Genomic DNA, 15,725 nt, shown 5'->3' on the forward strand with positions numbered 1-15,725 from the left:
CAAGTTCACGGCCGTGAGAAGGCTCGTGCTCACCACCAGAAATGGCACACGGTTCAAAGCGGGCCAGCAAACACCGCGTGATGGGGAGGGGGTAACGGAAGAGTCTGGGGAGCTGGCAGGAACCAGGTCGCGGACAGCCTTCGAGGTCCGATTACGGGGTTTGGATTTTATTCGTAGGGCACTGAGGAGCCACGAAAAGCCTGAACAGGGTGCACCGGCTGGTGAGAAGGGCGCCGTCCACAAAATCTGCAGGGCGGGGGTGGGGGCAAACTTTGGACCCAGATAAAGAACTTGAGAAATTAAATAGAAAAGCCCAGCGAGAGTGAAGGTCATGAGCTTCTGCAGGCAGCAGGTGGACCAGCCGTGAGACTTCCTCGGGCTCCCGCCCGCCACAGACGTGTGCAGGAAGGGGCAGCGGGCACGCTGTGGGGCTGCTGGCTTTCCAAGCAGGTGGCCAGATGGACTTGAGGGTACTGCTGGGGTGACGGACACTGTGGGCTGGGCGCTCAGGAGAGGGAGGGGAAGATCCAAGGGATCTACGGCCCAGAGGCCCTGAAAAAGTTCGAGCGCTGGTCCTTCCGAGGGAGAGAGGGCCGAACGGCCGTGGTCACAGCGAGACGAGTGAATTGTGACTTGACCCCGGCACACGCTGTTCCAGGAGCTGACGAGGTCTCGGGTGTGGCCCTCAAGAGTCAAGTGGGGAGGAGGGGAGGAGGTCACAGGCTGTGAGGAAGGGTATTGGGTCAGAAGCACCGGGATCAAGGTAGGACTTGGGTGCGAAATGGTGTAAATAAAGACGCTAAGTTATACTGAACATATTTTAATCTTTCTTTAATGACTTAAAAGCACTTCTGCCACATATAATGTTCTCAGTCATCGTGACGGATCTCAATCACCTCGTAGAGTATTGGAGGAAAATAGTTGTCTCCATTTTCTCACGGGATGGATTCCAGAGAAAATGTGCTACCTCCTGGCAAGTTGCCCTGTTCTACTCCTAGAGAAACCCTGCGATACACAACAAAGCATTTAAACACCCTGAACGTTCTGCTTGCCCTGAAAACATTCCCACACATCCTTGCGGTTTTTACGACTGAAGCATAATCAGGTATAACCCACTAGGCCAAACGTCATTAATTCCTTCAAATTCTCGTGTAAATGCACGAGGTCTGTGAGTGCAGCATGATTTTTCTCAATCTCACCTGAAAACACCTATGATTAAATCCCATCATCTTAAAACTCCTGAACTGGGGGGTAACTGTGGGTTTAACAAGACATTCGCAAATGGACGTGAGATTACAGAATCTTCCAGATCTTACAGAATGATTCATCTCGGTTCCATACCATCATCGGGCATTTTAGTGGCATTGTTTTCTGGCGACCAGACAGCAAAACCAGATATTACGCAAAGCAACAGCAGACCTGTCAGAAACAGCCCCCAGCGTTTACACGACTCGGTTAAGTGAACCTTGGACACATCAAACTAGACATAGGTCTGACTTCATCTGAGATCACATCTGTCTTCTAGAATTCTTGCTTCACTTCAGCAGGACTGTGGGGCATGCTGTTTCAATGACACACAGGACGAAGTTAAGCTAGTCAAAAGCAGGAAGAAAATAGGGTAAAAAAATCTTTGGCAGGAAGCTGGTAGGATCAAGAATAGGAAGGTGGCAGTCTAGGATTAGAGGGAGAAACAGATGACTTCTCATGGCAGATTCAGAAACTAAAGCCTCAATTTTATTCCAAAAACAACACTGGACATTCCTGCTCAGGGGGTAAGGGCAAGTCAACTGGAAAATGAGAAGCAGTGGCTAGCGTAGACATCTGTGTGCAGAGGCTGCCCCTTGACCCTCAAAACCACTCTTTGACGGGATCAGTCTGAGGTTTTCTAAGCAGCCCCGCTCTGTGACACTTCTCTTTCTTTTGCAAGGAACTGCAAAGCACTTCGATTTCAGGAACCGAAGACGTCTCATGAAACAGGTGCATTGACTTGCATAAGAGATAAAGTTCTAAGGAGTAAACTTCCAGGAGATGGCCAGTGTCTACGTGCTCTAACTCAATGCACAGAAACAATGAGGGGGGACCCCCACCCTCAATGGCCCATATTGTTTTTCCCTGTAGTTCAACGGCAGCAAAGAGCCCATGTGCGTGCACCACAGGACACAGCTCACACCTACACACACAGGGAGAGGGGGTGTGTTGTGCAGACAGACCGACAGACAGAAAGGATTTGCTGGCAGGATAAGTGCCGCGACAGGTAAACCAAAATCCTAGCAGACGCACAAAGCCTGCCTCTCGCTTGCAGGCGGGACTGTGGAGCTGGACCAAGTACGTGTGCATCACAGGCGTTTACCTTACACAAGCCTCAGAAGGACAGTAAACGTCACCAGCACGCCAGCTCTCTGTGCGAATCTCATGCCTCAATTGTCGACACGAAAAAAATCCGTAAACTCTTTCACTCCACCGAATTGATCTATTTAAAATTCAGTTCCAAAGCCTCTCCCACTCGAGGGCGGTAGTCACCAGCACCGTGCACATTTCCCTGACCCAAACCACATCCCAACCAAATACTGCGTCTGCTTTAGAAAAATGAACGGGCTACACAGCACCCTTCTTTTGTTTGCACATCAACTCCTATTCTGCCACTTTTCTTCACGAGAACCTCACCTTTGCATACTTTAATTGGCTTTGACTTCAGAAACAGATCTGCAGTATCTTTTTTTTTTTTAATTTTTTTTTTTTGGTAATGTTTATTTTTGAGACAGAGAGCATGAACAGGGGAGGGGCAGAGAGAGAGGGAGACACAGAATCTGAAACAGGCTCCAGGCTCTGAGCTGTCGGCACAGAGCCCGACGCGGGGCTGGAACCCACGAACTGTGAGATCATGACCTGAGCCGAAGTCAGATGCTTAACCAACTGAGCCACCCAGGTGCCCCTGCGGTATCTTTTTTATTACGGTAGCAAAGAACCTTTGTCTTAATATGCTGCTACTCAGCCAACTTTCCCGAATGTGTCACATACAGGACGGAATAGTCAAGTATTCCGTAAGTTATTCCCAGGAAAAACAATCCTGTCAGGAGGTTACTGTTCAGGGCGCCCGGGTGGCTAAGTCGGTTAAGCAACCAGCTCTTGACTTCGGCTCAGGTCATGCGTGATCTCACGGTTTATGGGTTCGAGCCCTGTGTTGGGACGTGCACTGACGGTGCAGAGCCTGCTTGAGACTCTCTCTCCCTCTCTCTCTCTCAAAAAATAAAATCATAAACTTCGGAGATATTCCCTACAAACATTGCCAATTTCCTTTCTGATGGGGCGGGCTTTTTTCCGACGCTGCTGGGTACCCGACTGCACTGAAGTCTGTGCCACAGCTACAACTCCTGTAGCATCACGGAAGCAGTTTACACGGGCTAATTGAATCCTCATCTCCATTCACAGCATGATTCCCCTTTTACAGATGAGGACACCGAGGCACTGAGAAGGGAGTTAACTTGCCAGAGTCTCACCCCCCTGAAGCATCCCACCAAGCTGACACCTTCCAATTCCTACCTCAAGGCTCTCTCCACACACGTTTCTAAAGCAGCCCAAAGGGGTGCGTAACTCCCATCTTATCCTAACATTCAAAAGCCTTCCATGGCTCCCTAGTGCCCATCCCGGAGGCTTGTCCTCTGGCCCCCTCCTCACAGTGACATCTGCAGGCTCCCAATTCCAGCTACGCCAGGCAGGTGGCTATCCTCCCAGCGGCACCTGCTCCCCTCGGCCTCCAGCCTCCGCCATCTCCCCACAGAAGTCCGGTCAGCACACCCTCGACAACCACCCCCCCAAACAAGGAGGAGAGCAAATACACATCCTACGTTATTTCGCTGGCATCCCAAGTCAAATGTGACTTCTCTTTCTCGGAAACCTGAGGGTTTTCTCTCTCTCCTAGAACAATTGGAGGAACTTTCCTACGCCACCTCTGAACTACAAACTCTTGGAGAACAGGGCACGGTTCACTCATGCATGTGTGCCCGCCCGAGGAAGTGCTTTAGTGAACACTTTCTAGATGAATTCTTCCATGTCCTGATGACTTAATTTAACACTTCAAAAAAAAAAAAAAAACTAGCATGGTTTTGGAGAATAGCCAAGGTTCTCAATATTAGAAAAGCCAAAGGCCATAACACAAAACAGCTTCCTGAAGAGAAATGCCATTATGGACACCTCTGGGAAAACAGATTAAACGACACTTAGGCTGCAAATATTTCCCTAGCTTTCCCTCACCGTCACGGTCTCAGGGGCCAGGCCCGAGTGAGAGTGGTCACAAAACAATGCTAATGGCAATCTGATTTTTAAATTTAACTTAAATTTTCTTCTTGAATCTTTAACTTTTGTCCATATTTTGAAATAGCCTTTCCTGGGGCGCCTGGGTGGCTCAGTCGGTTGAGCGTCCGACTTTAGCTCAGGTCATGATCTTGCGGTCCGTGAGTTTGAGCCCCGCGTCGGGCTCTGGGCTGATGGCCCAGAGCCTGGAGCCTGCTTCCGATTCTGTGTCTCCCTCTCTCTCTCTGCCCCTCCCCTGTTCATGCTCTGTCTCTCTCTGTCTCAAAAATAAATAAATGTTAAAAAAAAAATTAAAAAAAAAGAAAGAAATAGCCTTTCCTTATCTTTAAGTTTATTTATTCATTTTGAGAGAGGGGCAGAAAAAGAGGGAGAGAGACTCCCAAGCAGGCTACCTGCTGACAGTGCAGAGCCCTATGCGGGGCTCAAACTCACGAACCATGAGATCATGACCTGAGCCGAAATCAAGAGTCAGACGCTTAACCAACTGAGCCACCCAGGTGCCCCGAAACTTTCCTTATTTAAGGAGAGGAGGGAAACATCTTTTTGTAAGAAAAGGAGAGAGAAAGAGATAAATATATATGTACAGAGGGGAGGTGAAGAGAGGATACTGGGGTGAATATTAATTTTAATTGAAATTCTTCATTTTTTTCCTACCTGTGTTTTCTTGACTATACACAAGAGGGCTGATTATTTGTAGATAATTTATATATTGTTTTTAAATATTTGATTCTGACCATGGATGTAATTTTCAAAATTTGTATTTGGGTAAAACCAGAAACTCAGATCTTTACAGACACAGCTTCATGTGTATAGTTGAACTTGGGCTGTGCAAGAACTAATTATCTGAACTGAGGGCAGTCCTGGCTATTTGTGCTCCAGACCCTCCAGGTTCCTGACATCTGCTCATCAGATATTTTATTGTCCATCCGTCTCTACCACAGGCGCCTTGAGCAAGTAAGGAGAGGAGGGCTGGGGACCCAAGGTCCCCACCACAGACTCAGGTAATACATCTGATGAGACAAATGACTCAAATAAGGTTGAGGATCCCATATACGGTTCCTTTCTGAAGTTTTTACTCTAATTCCAGTTAGTTAACATACCGCGTGATATCAAATACAGTTTCATATTCTTCAACTTATTGTTGAGTGGGATGTATGACATTTACTAGGGACATATTTTGTTTTGCATGTTATTTACATAAAGGAAATGTTTCCCTTACTGACCACTTTAACTAAAGCACGCTAGAGATGCACCAGAAAGGGTATGATGACCTACCTCTCCACCCTCGCTAGTCAATAACCAGCACCCACGTAATTAGCCATTTCCCCTGCCAAAACCGTGCCATGCGATGTAAGCAAAGGAGCTTCAAGATTAAAGGCCGAATGTGCAAGTCACGAAATATTACAGGTTTAATTCTCACGCCCTAACCGTGCATGGTGGGTATGAAAGCAAAACAAAAGTCAAGTACATTCACATTATTTTCTGCCAAGTCAAGTTCTAAATTATAATCCGTGCCTTCTTCCACACTGGTGGCTTCATCTAAATTGCCTCTGCCTTCCTGCCCTCCTCTCTAAACCCTCTCCCTGCTTCTCGGGGGGGGGGGGGGGGGCGCTCCGCACAGCCAGCCTGCATCCAGCCACCTCCCACATATGCCCAGCCACCCTCTGTCTCCTCTAGATCAGACGCCTTTTCTTGCAGCTCCTCACGTAGGTTCTCAAGAACTGCTATGTTAGTGAGAGCAGACGTGGGTGGAAAGATGCACTCTCCCCCGTGTCCGTTCACAGAGGTGAGCATATGGGCCCTTCCCGGCTCTTCTTGCACTTGTCCTCGTTCTGAAGATGCTCTCTCTTCTAGGTGCACACGTCTCTCTGGCCGATCTCAGAAAAGTCACGCGTGCAAGACTGTCTATGCTCACGCCTCCCACGTCCGCTACGTCTCCAGACCCGGACCTTTCCTCCAAGCTCCGACCCCACGTACATAACCACCCATCTGATATCCCCACCTACACGTCCTAGACCTCAAGCTTAGCATATGCTTACAGCAGAGCGGTTGGGGTGTTTTCCCCCCAAAATAAAACTTGCCCCCGCACCTACCCTGGGCCCTCTCCACCTCGCTGAAAAGGAGCACTGGTCACTGAGTCCTTAATCCAAAACCCTAGAGCCGTCCTCGGTCCTCTCTTTCCTCACTGCCGTCACCCACACACCAAATCTATCAGCCACTCCTGTGCCCACAATAAATCTTCCGTGTCCCATCCTCTATCCTTACCTCCAATGTCACTGCCCTACCCCTGGCCGCGGCCACCCTTCCCCTGGGTCACCGCCGGTGTCCCAACCTGCTCTTCTCCTTCCCACGCCATTCTGTCTCCAGCGGCACAATTTTCATAAACTACAAAGGGAACCGTGTCCCATCCCTTCATGCATGTGACACCGGCTTCCTCATGAGCTGCCGCTAAACTGCAGACTCTTTACTCTCTCCATAAAATGACCAGCGCCTACGTTTCCAGCCTGATCTCATACACCAGTCTCCATCCCTCCCGTCTGCACCCTCGTCTTCCACACCCTCCAGCCACAGCGCATCTCTCAGCGACGCCAATCCCGGTCCAGGCAGGTGCCGCGGCAGGAGCAGAGGCCGGAGAAGGAAACATTCCCCGCCCTCTTCGGACTCCTTCTTCTCCATGACGGTCTGTTCAAAGCATCATGGCCACAGGGAGGCCCTTGCAGACAGAATTTTATTCTTTGTGTTAGCCCTGCAGGGAGGATCAGTTGCAAGCATTCAAATTTATACTTACTTACTTCATTTATTTATTTCCCTTTCTCGGGGGGTCTGCTTCCCAGTGGAAATTCCATGTGGGTCGTGCACCCCAACACTTAGCACCCTGCCGTCAGTAGTAGAAACTCAACACTCACCGAGGGATGAGTGTGTAAAGAAACAATTATAACACAGCGAGACAGGTGCTAGTCTGGGAAGTGATCGCAAAGTTCTATGGAAACATAAAGAAACTCTTTCGAGATCTGGGCTACGTCTTTTGCAGCGGAAGCTTGTCTGGAAGAGCAGCCTGAATGAAAGCACTGGGAATACAAGAGGAAGATGTGCTCAGGCGCAGGTAGATCACGGGGCCAGACGGCAGTGGGCTTCTAGGCCAGGCTCACAGCACAGACGCTACTGGGGTATAGAAGCGTAACTCTGGTGACGGTGCGGAAGGAAGACAAGGAAGAGGACTGGAGACGGAGACGCTATAGCTAGGACGATGTCACCCTGGCAAGCGAGACCCTTTGGACTCAGGCAGCGGGCATGAGAAGACAGCCAAAGGCCCAGACCAGAAACTCCACATGAAAAGGGTTTGGCAAGTAATGAGACGCGCAAGTTAGGGACAAATGACTTTTTAAATGACGAGGCCGCTGGGGCGCCCGGGTGGCTCAGCCGGTTAAGCGTCCGACTTCGGCTCAGGTCATGATCTCACAGTTTGTGAGTTCGAGCCTCTGTCCCGACAGCTCAGAGCCTGGAGCCTGCTTTGGATTCTGTGTGTGTGTGTGTGTGTGTGTGTGTGTGTGTGTGTGTGTCTGCCCCTCCCCCGATCTCTCTCTCTCTCTCAAAAATAAAACATTAAAAAAAATTGAATGGTGAGGCCACTAACTGAGATTCACTACCAAATACAGGTTTTCAGGAAGAAACTTGCTAAGTCTATGGGCTGCACCATGTGTGACGTCCTTGGGGACATCCTTGGGCCTTGGGCGGCTGGGGGACAGAAGGGAAGATGAGGGTGAGGTGGAGGTCATGGATTTAGAAACTAACACGCATGTGGTGACGGCCTCTCTGGAAATGGGGCGCATCACTGAATCGTTGCCCGAACCTTTCAAGAAGTTGTTAAATGGCAGCGAAAAGTGAAAACGCTTTTCTTCTACGATGTTCTCTGGGAAGGAAAAATGGAAGAATCAAAAGCGAAAATAAAACTGCTAATTCCCTCAAAATTCCTAGGATATCAGGCAAATAAAACTGCGTTTTACAGAAAGCAGAGATTCTAAACATTGCTTGGAGGGTCAAACCAGCCCTTGCTAAATAAACAAGGCTGTGCTTGACCACATCCTTCTTTCACCGGGGCTCCTGGGGACGGAGAGCGAGGGCGTTCTCAGGAAGCTCGCGTACAAAGCCCCATGACCGAGTGCAGCTGAGGGGAAAGGGGCTGTAGTGACTGCTAACGCACGATCGCCCCCAGAGAGTTCTCTGGGGGCCTGAAGGATGTTTTGCTTCTGGGTATTTCCCGGTCACCACTACTCACGGCTCCTCACTGCATCCCGCACCCCTGCCCGCCCGCGCCTCTCCTGCACACACACAAGTGTGTGGCTGGACACCTGCAACAGCCTGGCTTTAACAGGCCTCCTACCCGGAAATTCCAGCCTGGCAGGAGTCGAGGGACAGCCCCCCGCTCACCACCTCCGTTCCCTCGACGATTGGCCAGCCAGAGAGTCAGAGGAAGGCAAGGAGTCGGACAGGAGGAGGCCCCAGGTGAACAGCCAGAGGGCACAGGGCCGGGTCCCCCAGGCCTGGGGGACCGAAGAAACGAGACAGTCCAGTGCAGAGCCGTCAGAAGAACCCAGCGGGTGTCGGAAAGTCAGAGGCGGACAGGAAGCCCCTGTCTCTCCCGAGCCACCTGCAGGCGCCCAAAAGGCTTGAAAGACACAAGGCTCGGTTCTCCTGCGTCGCGTCAATTTACAAGCAGAGCATCTGGGAGCGCGTCCCGTGAAGGGCAAGTCCCCGAAATTTCCCTCCCACTCCCCGCCAGCAAGGTGCCCAGCGAACCATCCTACACGTGTCCCCACGAGGCCTTCCGGCCTGCGCACAGAGCAAGCACTGGGAGGGGTATTTTCCAGAACTTCTGAACCAGCTCTTCCAGCTGGAAGGCATCTTCATTACGGGTTATCACTTTAGGGAGCTTTCTGGCACAAGGATCCTTCTGCCTTTTTTTTTTTTTTTTAATGTTTTTATTTATTTTTGAGACAGAGAGAGGCAGAGCATGAGCAGGGGAGGGGCAGAGAGAGAGGGAGACATAGAATCTGAAACAGGCTCCAGGCTCTGAGCTGTCAGCACAGAGCCCGACGCGGGGCTCGAACTCATGGACCGTGAGATCATGACCTGAGCCGAAGCCGGACGCTCAACTGACTGAGCCACACAGGCGCCCCTCTGCCTTTTGACCTCAGCCGTTCCAACCTCCCTTCCAACACCCCACACGCTCCCTCAGGACAGACTCTGTCACCCGGGCGCATAGCCCCGATGAAAAGCGCGTGAACAAAGAAACGTGAGGCTGTGCAGAGACGCAAGTACGTCACTAACTTCCCTGACGTGGGCTTCCGGAAACTGAGAGGAAAATGAAAAAGAGGCTAATTTTTGTTTCTTTTCTTTCTTAAGTTTTTCTTACTGATCAGGCAAAAAAAATAATAAATTAATTAATAAAACAAGGAAAATGAAGGCTCTCACACTCTTCGTTAATACTAGACTCGAGGCCTTTCTGCGAAGCACTCAGCAGCCCACCCCAACCGTTGGGGTAAATCTCAAGTTCTACGAGACAGGTTTCTGCTTTAGCCTCAGGAGCAGAGGTTAAAGGGTGGCCACACCCTCTGTCACCCAAGCTCTTGAAAGTAGGGAACCTTGGAGAACCTCAGACACAAAACACAGCGGCTTGAGTTAGCATCATGTCCGCCATTTAACGGTGAAGAGAAGAGGGAGGCTGAGGGGAGGCCCCGAGGGCAGGGGCGACAGGGAGCCCCGCTGTCATTCCCGGCTCAGACAGGAGGTCCTCGCTCTCCCCGCCCCCCTCCACCCCACCCCTCCCGGCCCCGGGGAACTCACACTGGAGAGAGGCCAGGAAATATCCTCCGCAGGCAGGTGCCGATGTGAGCCAACACTTCGCTCACGTCGTCGGGCGACGCCATCCTCATGGAGATGCTGTGCTTGTCAGTCTCCACGACCATCTGCAAGAAGCGGGCGGACGCTGCTTAACACCGAGTCCCAGGCCGCGAGTCTGTAGCTTTAAACCAGATGAACCGCGTATTCCCACCGACACTTACCCACCTGGTACCAGCCTCTTCGGAAGCGCTTCCCTAAAATAACACCCTCAGTGAAGACCCAAGGAAGTGCCTGGGTAGACGGTGGAAAGGTCCAGAAACATCCAGAAACTGAAGCACGTGTTTCTAAAGGTGAAACTACAGATGCAAACAGACCCCCGCCCCACACGCACACACGCGAGGGAGACGGGCCATTCGCACTCACACACAACTTCTCCTAAGTTTCCCAAGGTTTTGTCTTGAGACGCAGCCTTCCAAAGTCTGCTCCATCCCTACCGCCCAGTGGAAGGAGGTATGCCTCCGCCAGTGAGCAGGTGAGGGCAAGCTGATCGTTACCTCTTTTTCTTTTTAAACATTTTTTAAAATTAGACCCCTTCCGAGATGTTTAAATGAAATGCTAAAACCTTTTGCCTGGTAGCGAAAGAAAAATCAAACGCTTGGGAACATTTCAACTTTTCTTTTTTTTGTTTTTTAATTTTTTTTAACATTTAATTATTTTTGAGACAGAGAGAGACAGAGCAGGAGCAGGGGAGGGGCAGAGAGAGGGAGACACAGAATCCAAAACAGGTTCCAGGCTCTGAGCCGTCAGCACGGAGCCCGACACGGGGCTCAAACCCACAAACTGTGAGATCATGACCTGAGTCGAAGTCGGACGCTTAACCGACTGAGCCACCCAGGCATCCCAAACATTTCAACTTTTCTAAGAAGAGAGAATGTTGGAAAGGATTATGTGACGGGAACAAGGTAATCATGTTCGGGGTGAGGCAAAGAATCATTCCAGTGAACTGCTGGGAGATGTCCAAAGCTTACACCAAAAATGTTGACGCTGAGGTCATACAGCTAGGTAAATAAATATAAATCAACCTGAAAACATGGGCAGGTCGCAAAGGGCAACAGGTTGTTTATGGCCATATTTCAGATAAAAAGAATCAACTTCAATCACTTTTTAAAAAATACCATTATCTTGGATCTCAAAAAAACATTCATGTTAAACGCAATCCCTTTGGATCAAAATACCCTCACACATTTACTTCCTGCTGGTACTTACCTTGTGCAAAAATACGATGAGGGAACACTACACTTGATGTGCAACTAGCCCATGAGATTAACGAAGCAGTTTTTAGATTTGTTTGGGGCTGTCCTAAAATTAACTAAATTAAAAGTAATCACGTGGGGGCACGTGGATGACTCAGCCGGTTGAGCGTCCAACTATTGATTTCGGCTCAGGTCAAGGTGAGATCGAGCCCCGCGTTTTGAGCGGGAGAAAGAGAGCATGAGTGGGGGAGGGACAGAGAGAGAGAAAGAGAGAATCCCAAGCAGCCTCTGCGCTCTCGCACAGAGCCCGATGCGGAGCTCGAACCCATGAACCGTAAGATCGTGACCTGAGCCAAAACCAGGAGTCAGACGCTTAACCAACTGAGCCACCCAGGCATCCCAAATAAATAAGCTTTTAAAAAAATAAAGGAAAAGTAGTGCAATTTATGTGTCCAAATGCTGAGACCAAAGAGAAAGACTTAAGTGACCTCAGACCTTCAAATGTCACTTTTCCACAAGCACCCCAGAGGAATCTGTCAATACGTACCGCCTCCGTGGCAGTGAGTTGGCTCCCCACATAAAAAAACAAACCAACCAACCTTTTTTATCCTAATTTTCATGCATCGGTCTTCTAGAAGGTGACCCAAGGAAGATTTCTCCCCAAAAGGGTGGCCAGCTTTGCTGTCCCTGCCGGGTCCTTATTGTTCAGCCCCAGGATACCTCAAGGAAGCATCTGAAGCAAACCGCCTTGTGCAGTTAGGCTCAGATGTCCCACGTGCACATATCTGTGCGTACGCGTGGTTTACAAAGCCAGACACCCTGGGACGCAGCCACGGGGTCCACGCTCTGCAGCCCACCCCCAACACCCCACCACCGTGGGTAATGAGATTTTCCACGACAAGGCGTTTCTGCTTTCTTCCCATCTAGTGCAACCATTCAGTGCACAGTTCGGGGGTGAGCAATCAGTAATTAGCGTCTTCTAACTCCGCTTACTCTTAACGCCTAATCATCCTTAATTGCACGGGACTGAACAGAATGACAGGGAAGAAAAGAAGGTGACAGGTCTGGAGGGGAAGAAAGGAGGCTTTCACATCCACCCCAATATAAAAGCTGTGCACGGCCCTGCGTAATAGGTCGCCACCTTTGGATCACGTAAAGACTGACACAGAGGGACAGAGGTGATGCTAACACAGCCAATCGTTTCACCAGGACAAAGGACTCCCTTTCAAATACCTCTGTCCCTCCGATTTCGGCTGCAGAAAAAAAAAAAAAAAATCAAGCCTTTGAAACAGTTCTGGCTTAGATACCCAGCAGGACATAATCCACGACCTCCAATGCATGTTTAAGATAATAATGTAACTGCTAATATCTTACTTGGGAGAGTTTCCAACCCCACCCACCTCCTTTTTTAAGTAGAACAACCTGGATATATCTGAAGCACTTTTTTTTTTTTGAGGGAGAGAGAGAGAGAGAGAGAGAGAGAGAGAGAGAAAGCGCACAGGGGAGGGGCAGAGAGAGAGGGGCACAGAGGATCTGAAGCAGGCTCCACACTGGCAGCACAGAGCCTGATACGGGGCTCGAACTCATGAATTGCAAGATCATGACCTGAGCCAAAGCCAGAAGCTTAACTGACTGTGCCACCCAGACGCCCCGACCTTAAGCACTTTTTCATAAAAGCCAGCAACGCGTCTGTGACGAGTTCTTCGTTCTTCTAACAGAAACAGCCATGAGTGGTTTGCCAAAATCATCCTATGACACAGCAAACAATTAACTTTACAATTTTTTAAAAATCCTAAGTGTTTCAGTCGTACAACAACTAGTCCCCAAATTCCATACCTATGAAGCTACCTAACTGCGGGTCTCAGTGTATTGACCACGAACAGAAAACAGAATTTCAACAAAACTTAAACACAGAGAAAGTGCTCCGACAACGAGATGGGGAAAACGGGATAAAAGTCTCTCATATTCTCGCAAAGGCCAGGAAAAGAACAGCAAATGTCACATTTCAGTCCCCCAGTAACATGTACTCCCCCTGTGACACGCGCTCTGCCTCACTCACACACGATGAAGTGTGAACGTCCGGGCATTTAATCTGAATTGACAAACTATAACTAAATAATGATAAAAAGCTAACCAATCCCAAAGAACGTTAAAAAGAACGGAAAAAAAAAAAGAGAAAAAAGAAAAGCTCATCCTAACCCAGGGTGCGGTGTGAGTGCCACATCCAGTTGTAAAACCTACGGTTTTACATTACAGAGCACTAGAGAAACCAGACGTTGAGGTTCCTGAGGTGACACAGGGTACATCTTTCATCCTCTGCGACACAAGGCAATCAAATGTCCACCCCTGATACCGAGTCCCAATAGTCGTGTGTGTGTGTGTGTGTGTGCGCGTGTGTGTGCGTGTGTGTGCATAAGCGTGTGCATAAGTGTGTGCATGTGTGTGCATAAGTGTGTGCATGTGTGTGCATAAGTGTGTGCATGTGTGTGCATAAGCGTGTGCATAAGTGTGTGCATGTGTGCATAAGTGTGTGCGCATGTGTGCATAAGCGTGTGCATAAGTGTGTGAATGCACGCGTATGTGTGCATGTGTATGTTAAGTGTGTGCGTATGTGTATACGTGCATAAGTGTGTGCGGGTGCACTGCATAAGCGTGTGCACACGTGTGTGCATGCACAAGTGTGTGAGTACACATGTGCGCGTGTGAGTATACATGTGGGCGCATGTGCGTGCACATGGATACAGGTGTGTGTGTGCATATGCGTGCATGCATGTGTACACAGAGGAGCGTGACAGGGAGAGAGGTAATGCTGGAGGCATCAGTATTTACGTCTCAACAGAACCACAGAAATTTCCGAAAGCTGAGATTCTGAGGACTGGCAAGCATCATGAGCCCCTCGGTTCCGCTATGCCGTCGTCTGCAAGGCCCACACGGAACGGGAGCTAGGTGGCAGGGCTCCTCCGCTGGCACTCGCAGTGACGACGGCTCCACGGGCCCGAGGTGACCACCGTCTACCCCGTGCCTCTTTGAATGCCAGACACACTGGAGGGAAGCGACTTCCTGCGTCCCCAGGCCAGACCAGTGCCAGCAGCTGCACAGGGAAATCGGCCTTGCTGTATCCACATCCTTTCTCATAATTAAGTCCCACAGTCACATCATACTCTGAATATGACCTTGGCATTAACATTTCAGTTAATGCCCTTCTGCTCCCATCAGAACCCCGACACCATAAACATAAACATCCCTGAATTAGGAACGTCAGGAAGGCCCTGCTTATGTCATCATTCGTGAGCAATCGTTCACTCCTGCATATGGCTGCCATTTGGGCAAACATATGGTGCTGTAATTCTTCTTCCCAACTCCAGTTTCTAGAGAATGCTAAACACACAGGATAACACACTGCTCTCAGATGAACCATGGAAAAGTTCCAAGGATTTGTATGTAATCTCGATCAACGTAAAGTGACAATTCTGACCATTTTTTCTAGGAGTTGTTGTCAATAACTACACACACATGCGTGGGCGCACGCAAACACGCATGCATTTTCTTTATAGTTTTAAAAACTAAAGCAAAAAGTAGAACGAAGGAAACAATAAAGATCAGAGTAGGCATCGATGAAATAGGAAACAAACTCAATAGAGAAAATCAACAAAACCAAAAGCAAGTTCTTTGAGAAGATCTATAGAATTGATAAACCTCTAGCCAAGGAGCCAGGGAGCCAGGGGTCAGAAGGGAGGGGAGGAGAATCAAACGGTCAACAGGAACGATATTCCACGATATTCCACGGATACTGACAGCATAACAAAGGGATACTACGAACAGACAACGGAGATGAAATGGATACATTTCTTAGAAAAGTCAAACCACCACAGCTCCCTTAAGAAGAAAACATATGACTGCATCTATATCTGTTAAAGAAACAGAATTTGTAGTTAAAAAAACTTCCCCAAGGAAAAAACTCCAGGCTCGGATAACATCACTAGTACTTTCAGCCAAACATTTAAAGAGTTGGTTATTCTCAATTTTTCTAAAAGTCCAAAGAGAAGGGACTAGTTCTGAGTCCATGATCACTCTAATACAGAAAGCAGACAAAAACTTGGTTTTAAAAAGAGAAAACTACAGTCACTGTCATTAACATAGATGCAAAGATTCCTTGCAAAATTTTAATAAATAGAACCCATCAAAATACAAAATGGATAATACATCATAAGCAAGTAGGGTTAATCCCAGGAATGAAAGGTTGAATGAATATCCGGAAAATCAATCAATATAATTCACCACATAAACAAACTAAAAAGAAAAAGAAAAACACAATCATAG

At 48.9% G+C, this 15,725-nt stretch overlaps 1 protein-coding gene across 11 annotated transcripts in view; it reads right to left on the bottom strand.

The window, feature by feature from the left end:
- The window catches only part of CARMIL1 (capping protein regulator and myosin 1 linker 1), a 309,417-nt gene that overhangs the window by 171,908 nt on the left and 121,784 nt on the right, over positions 1-15,725 (bottom strand). For all 11 annotated transcript variants that reach the window (XM_042937729.1, XM_042937736.1, XM_042937731.1 and 8 more), the window contains one exon: positions 10,156-10,277. In XM_042937729.1, the coding sequence (XP_042793663.1) occupies positions 10,156-10,277 (122 nt within the window). The remainder of the gene's footprint in view (positions 1-10,155; positions 10,278-15,725) is intronic.

This window comes from Panthera leo, chromosome B2 (genome assembly GCF_018350215.1).
Source record: "Panthera leo isolate Ple1 chromosome B2, P.leo_Ple1_pat1.1, whole genome shotgun sequence".
In the NCBI taxonomy this organism is placed as follows: domain Eukaryota; kingdom Metazoa; phylum Chordata; class Mammalia; order Carnivora; family Felidae; genus Panthera; species Panthera leo.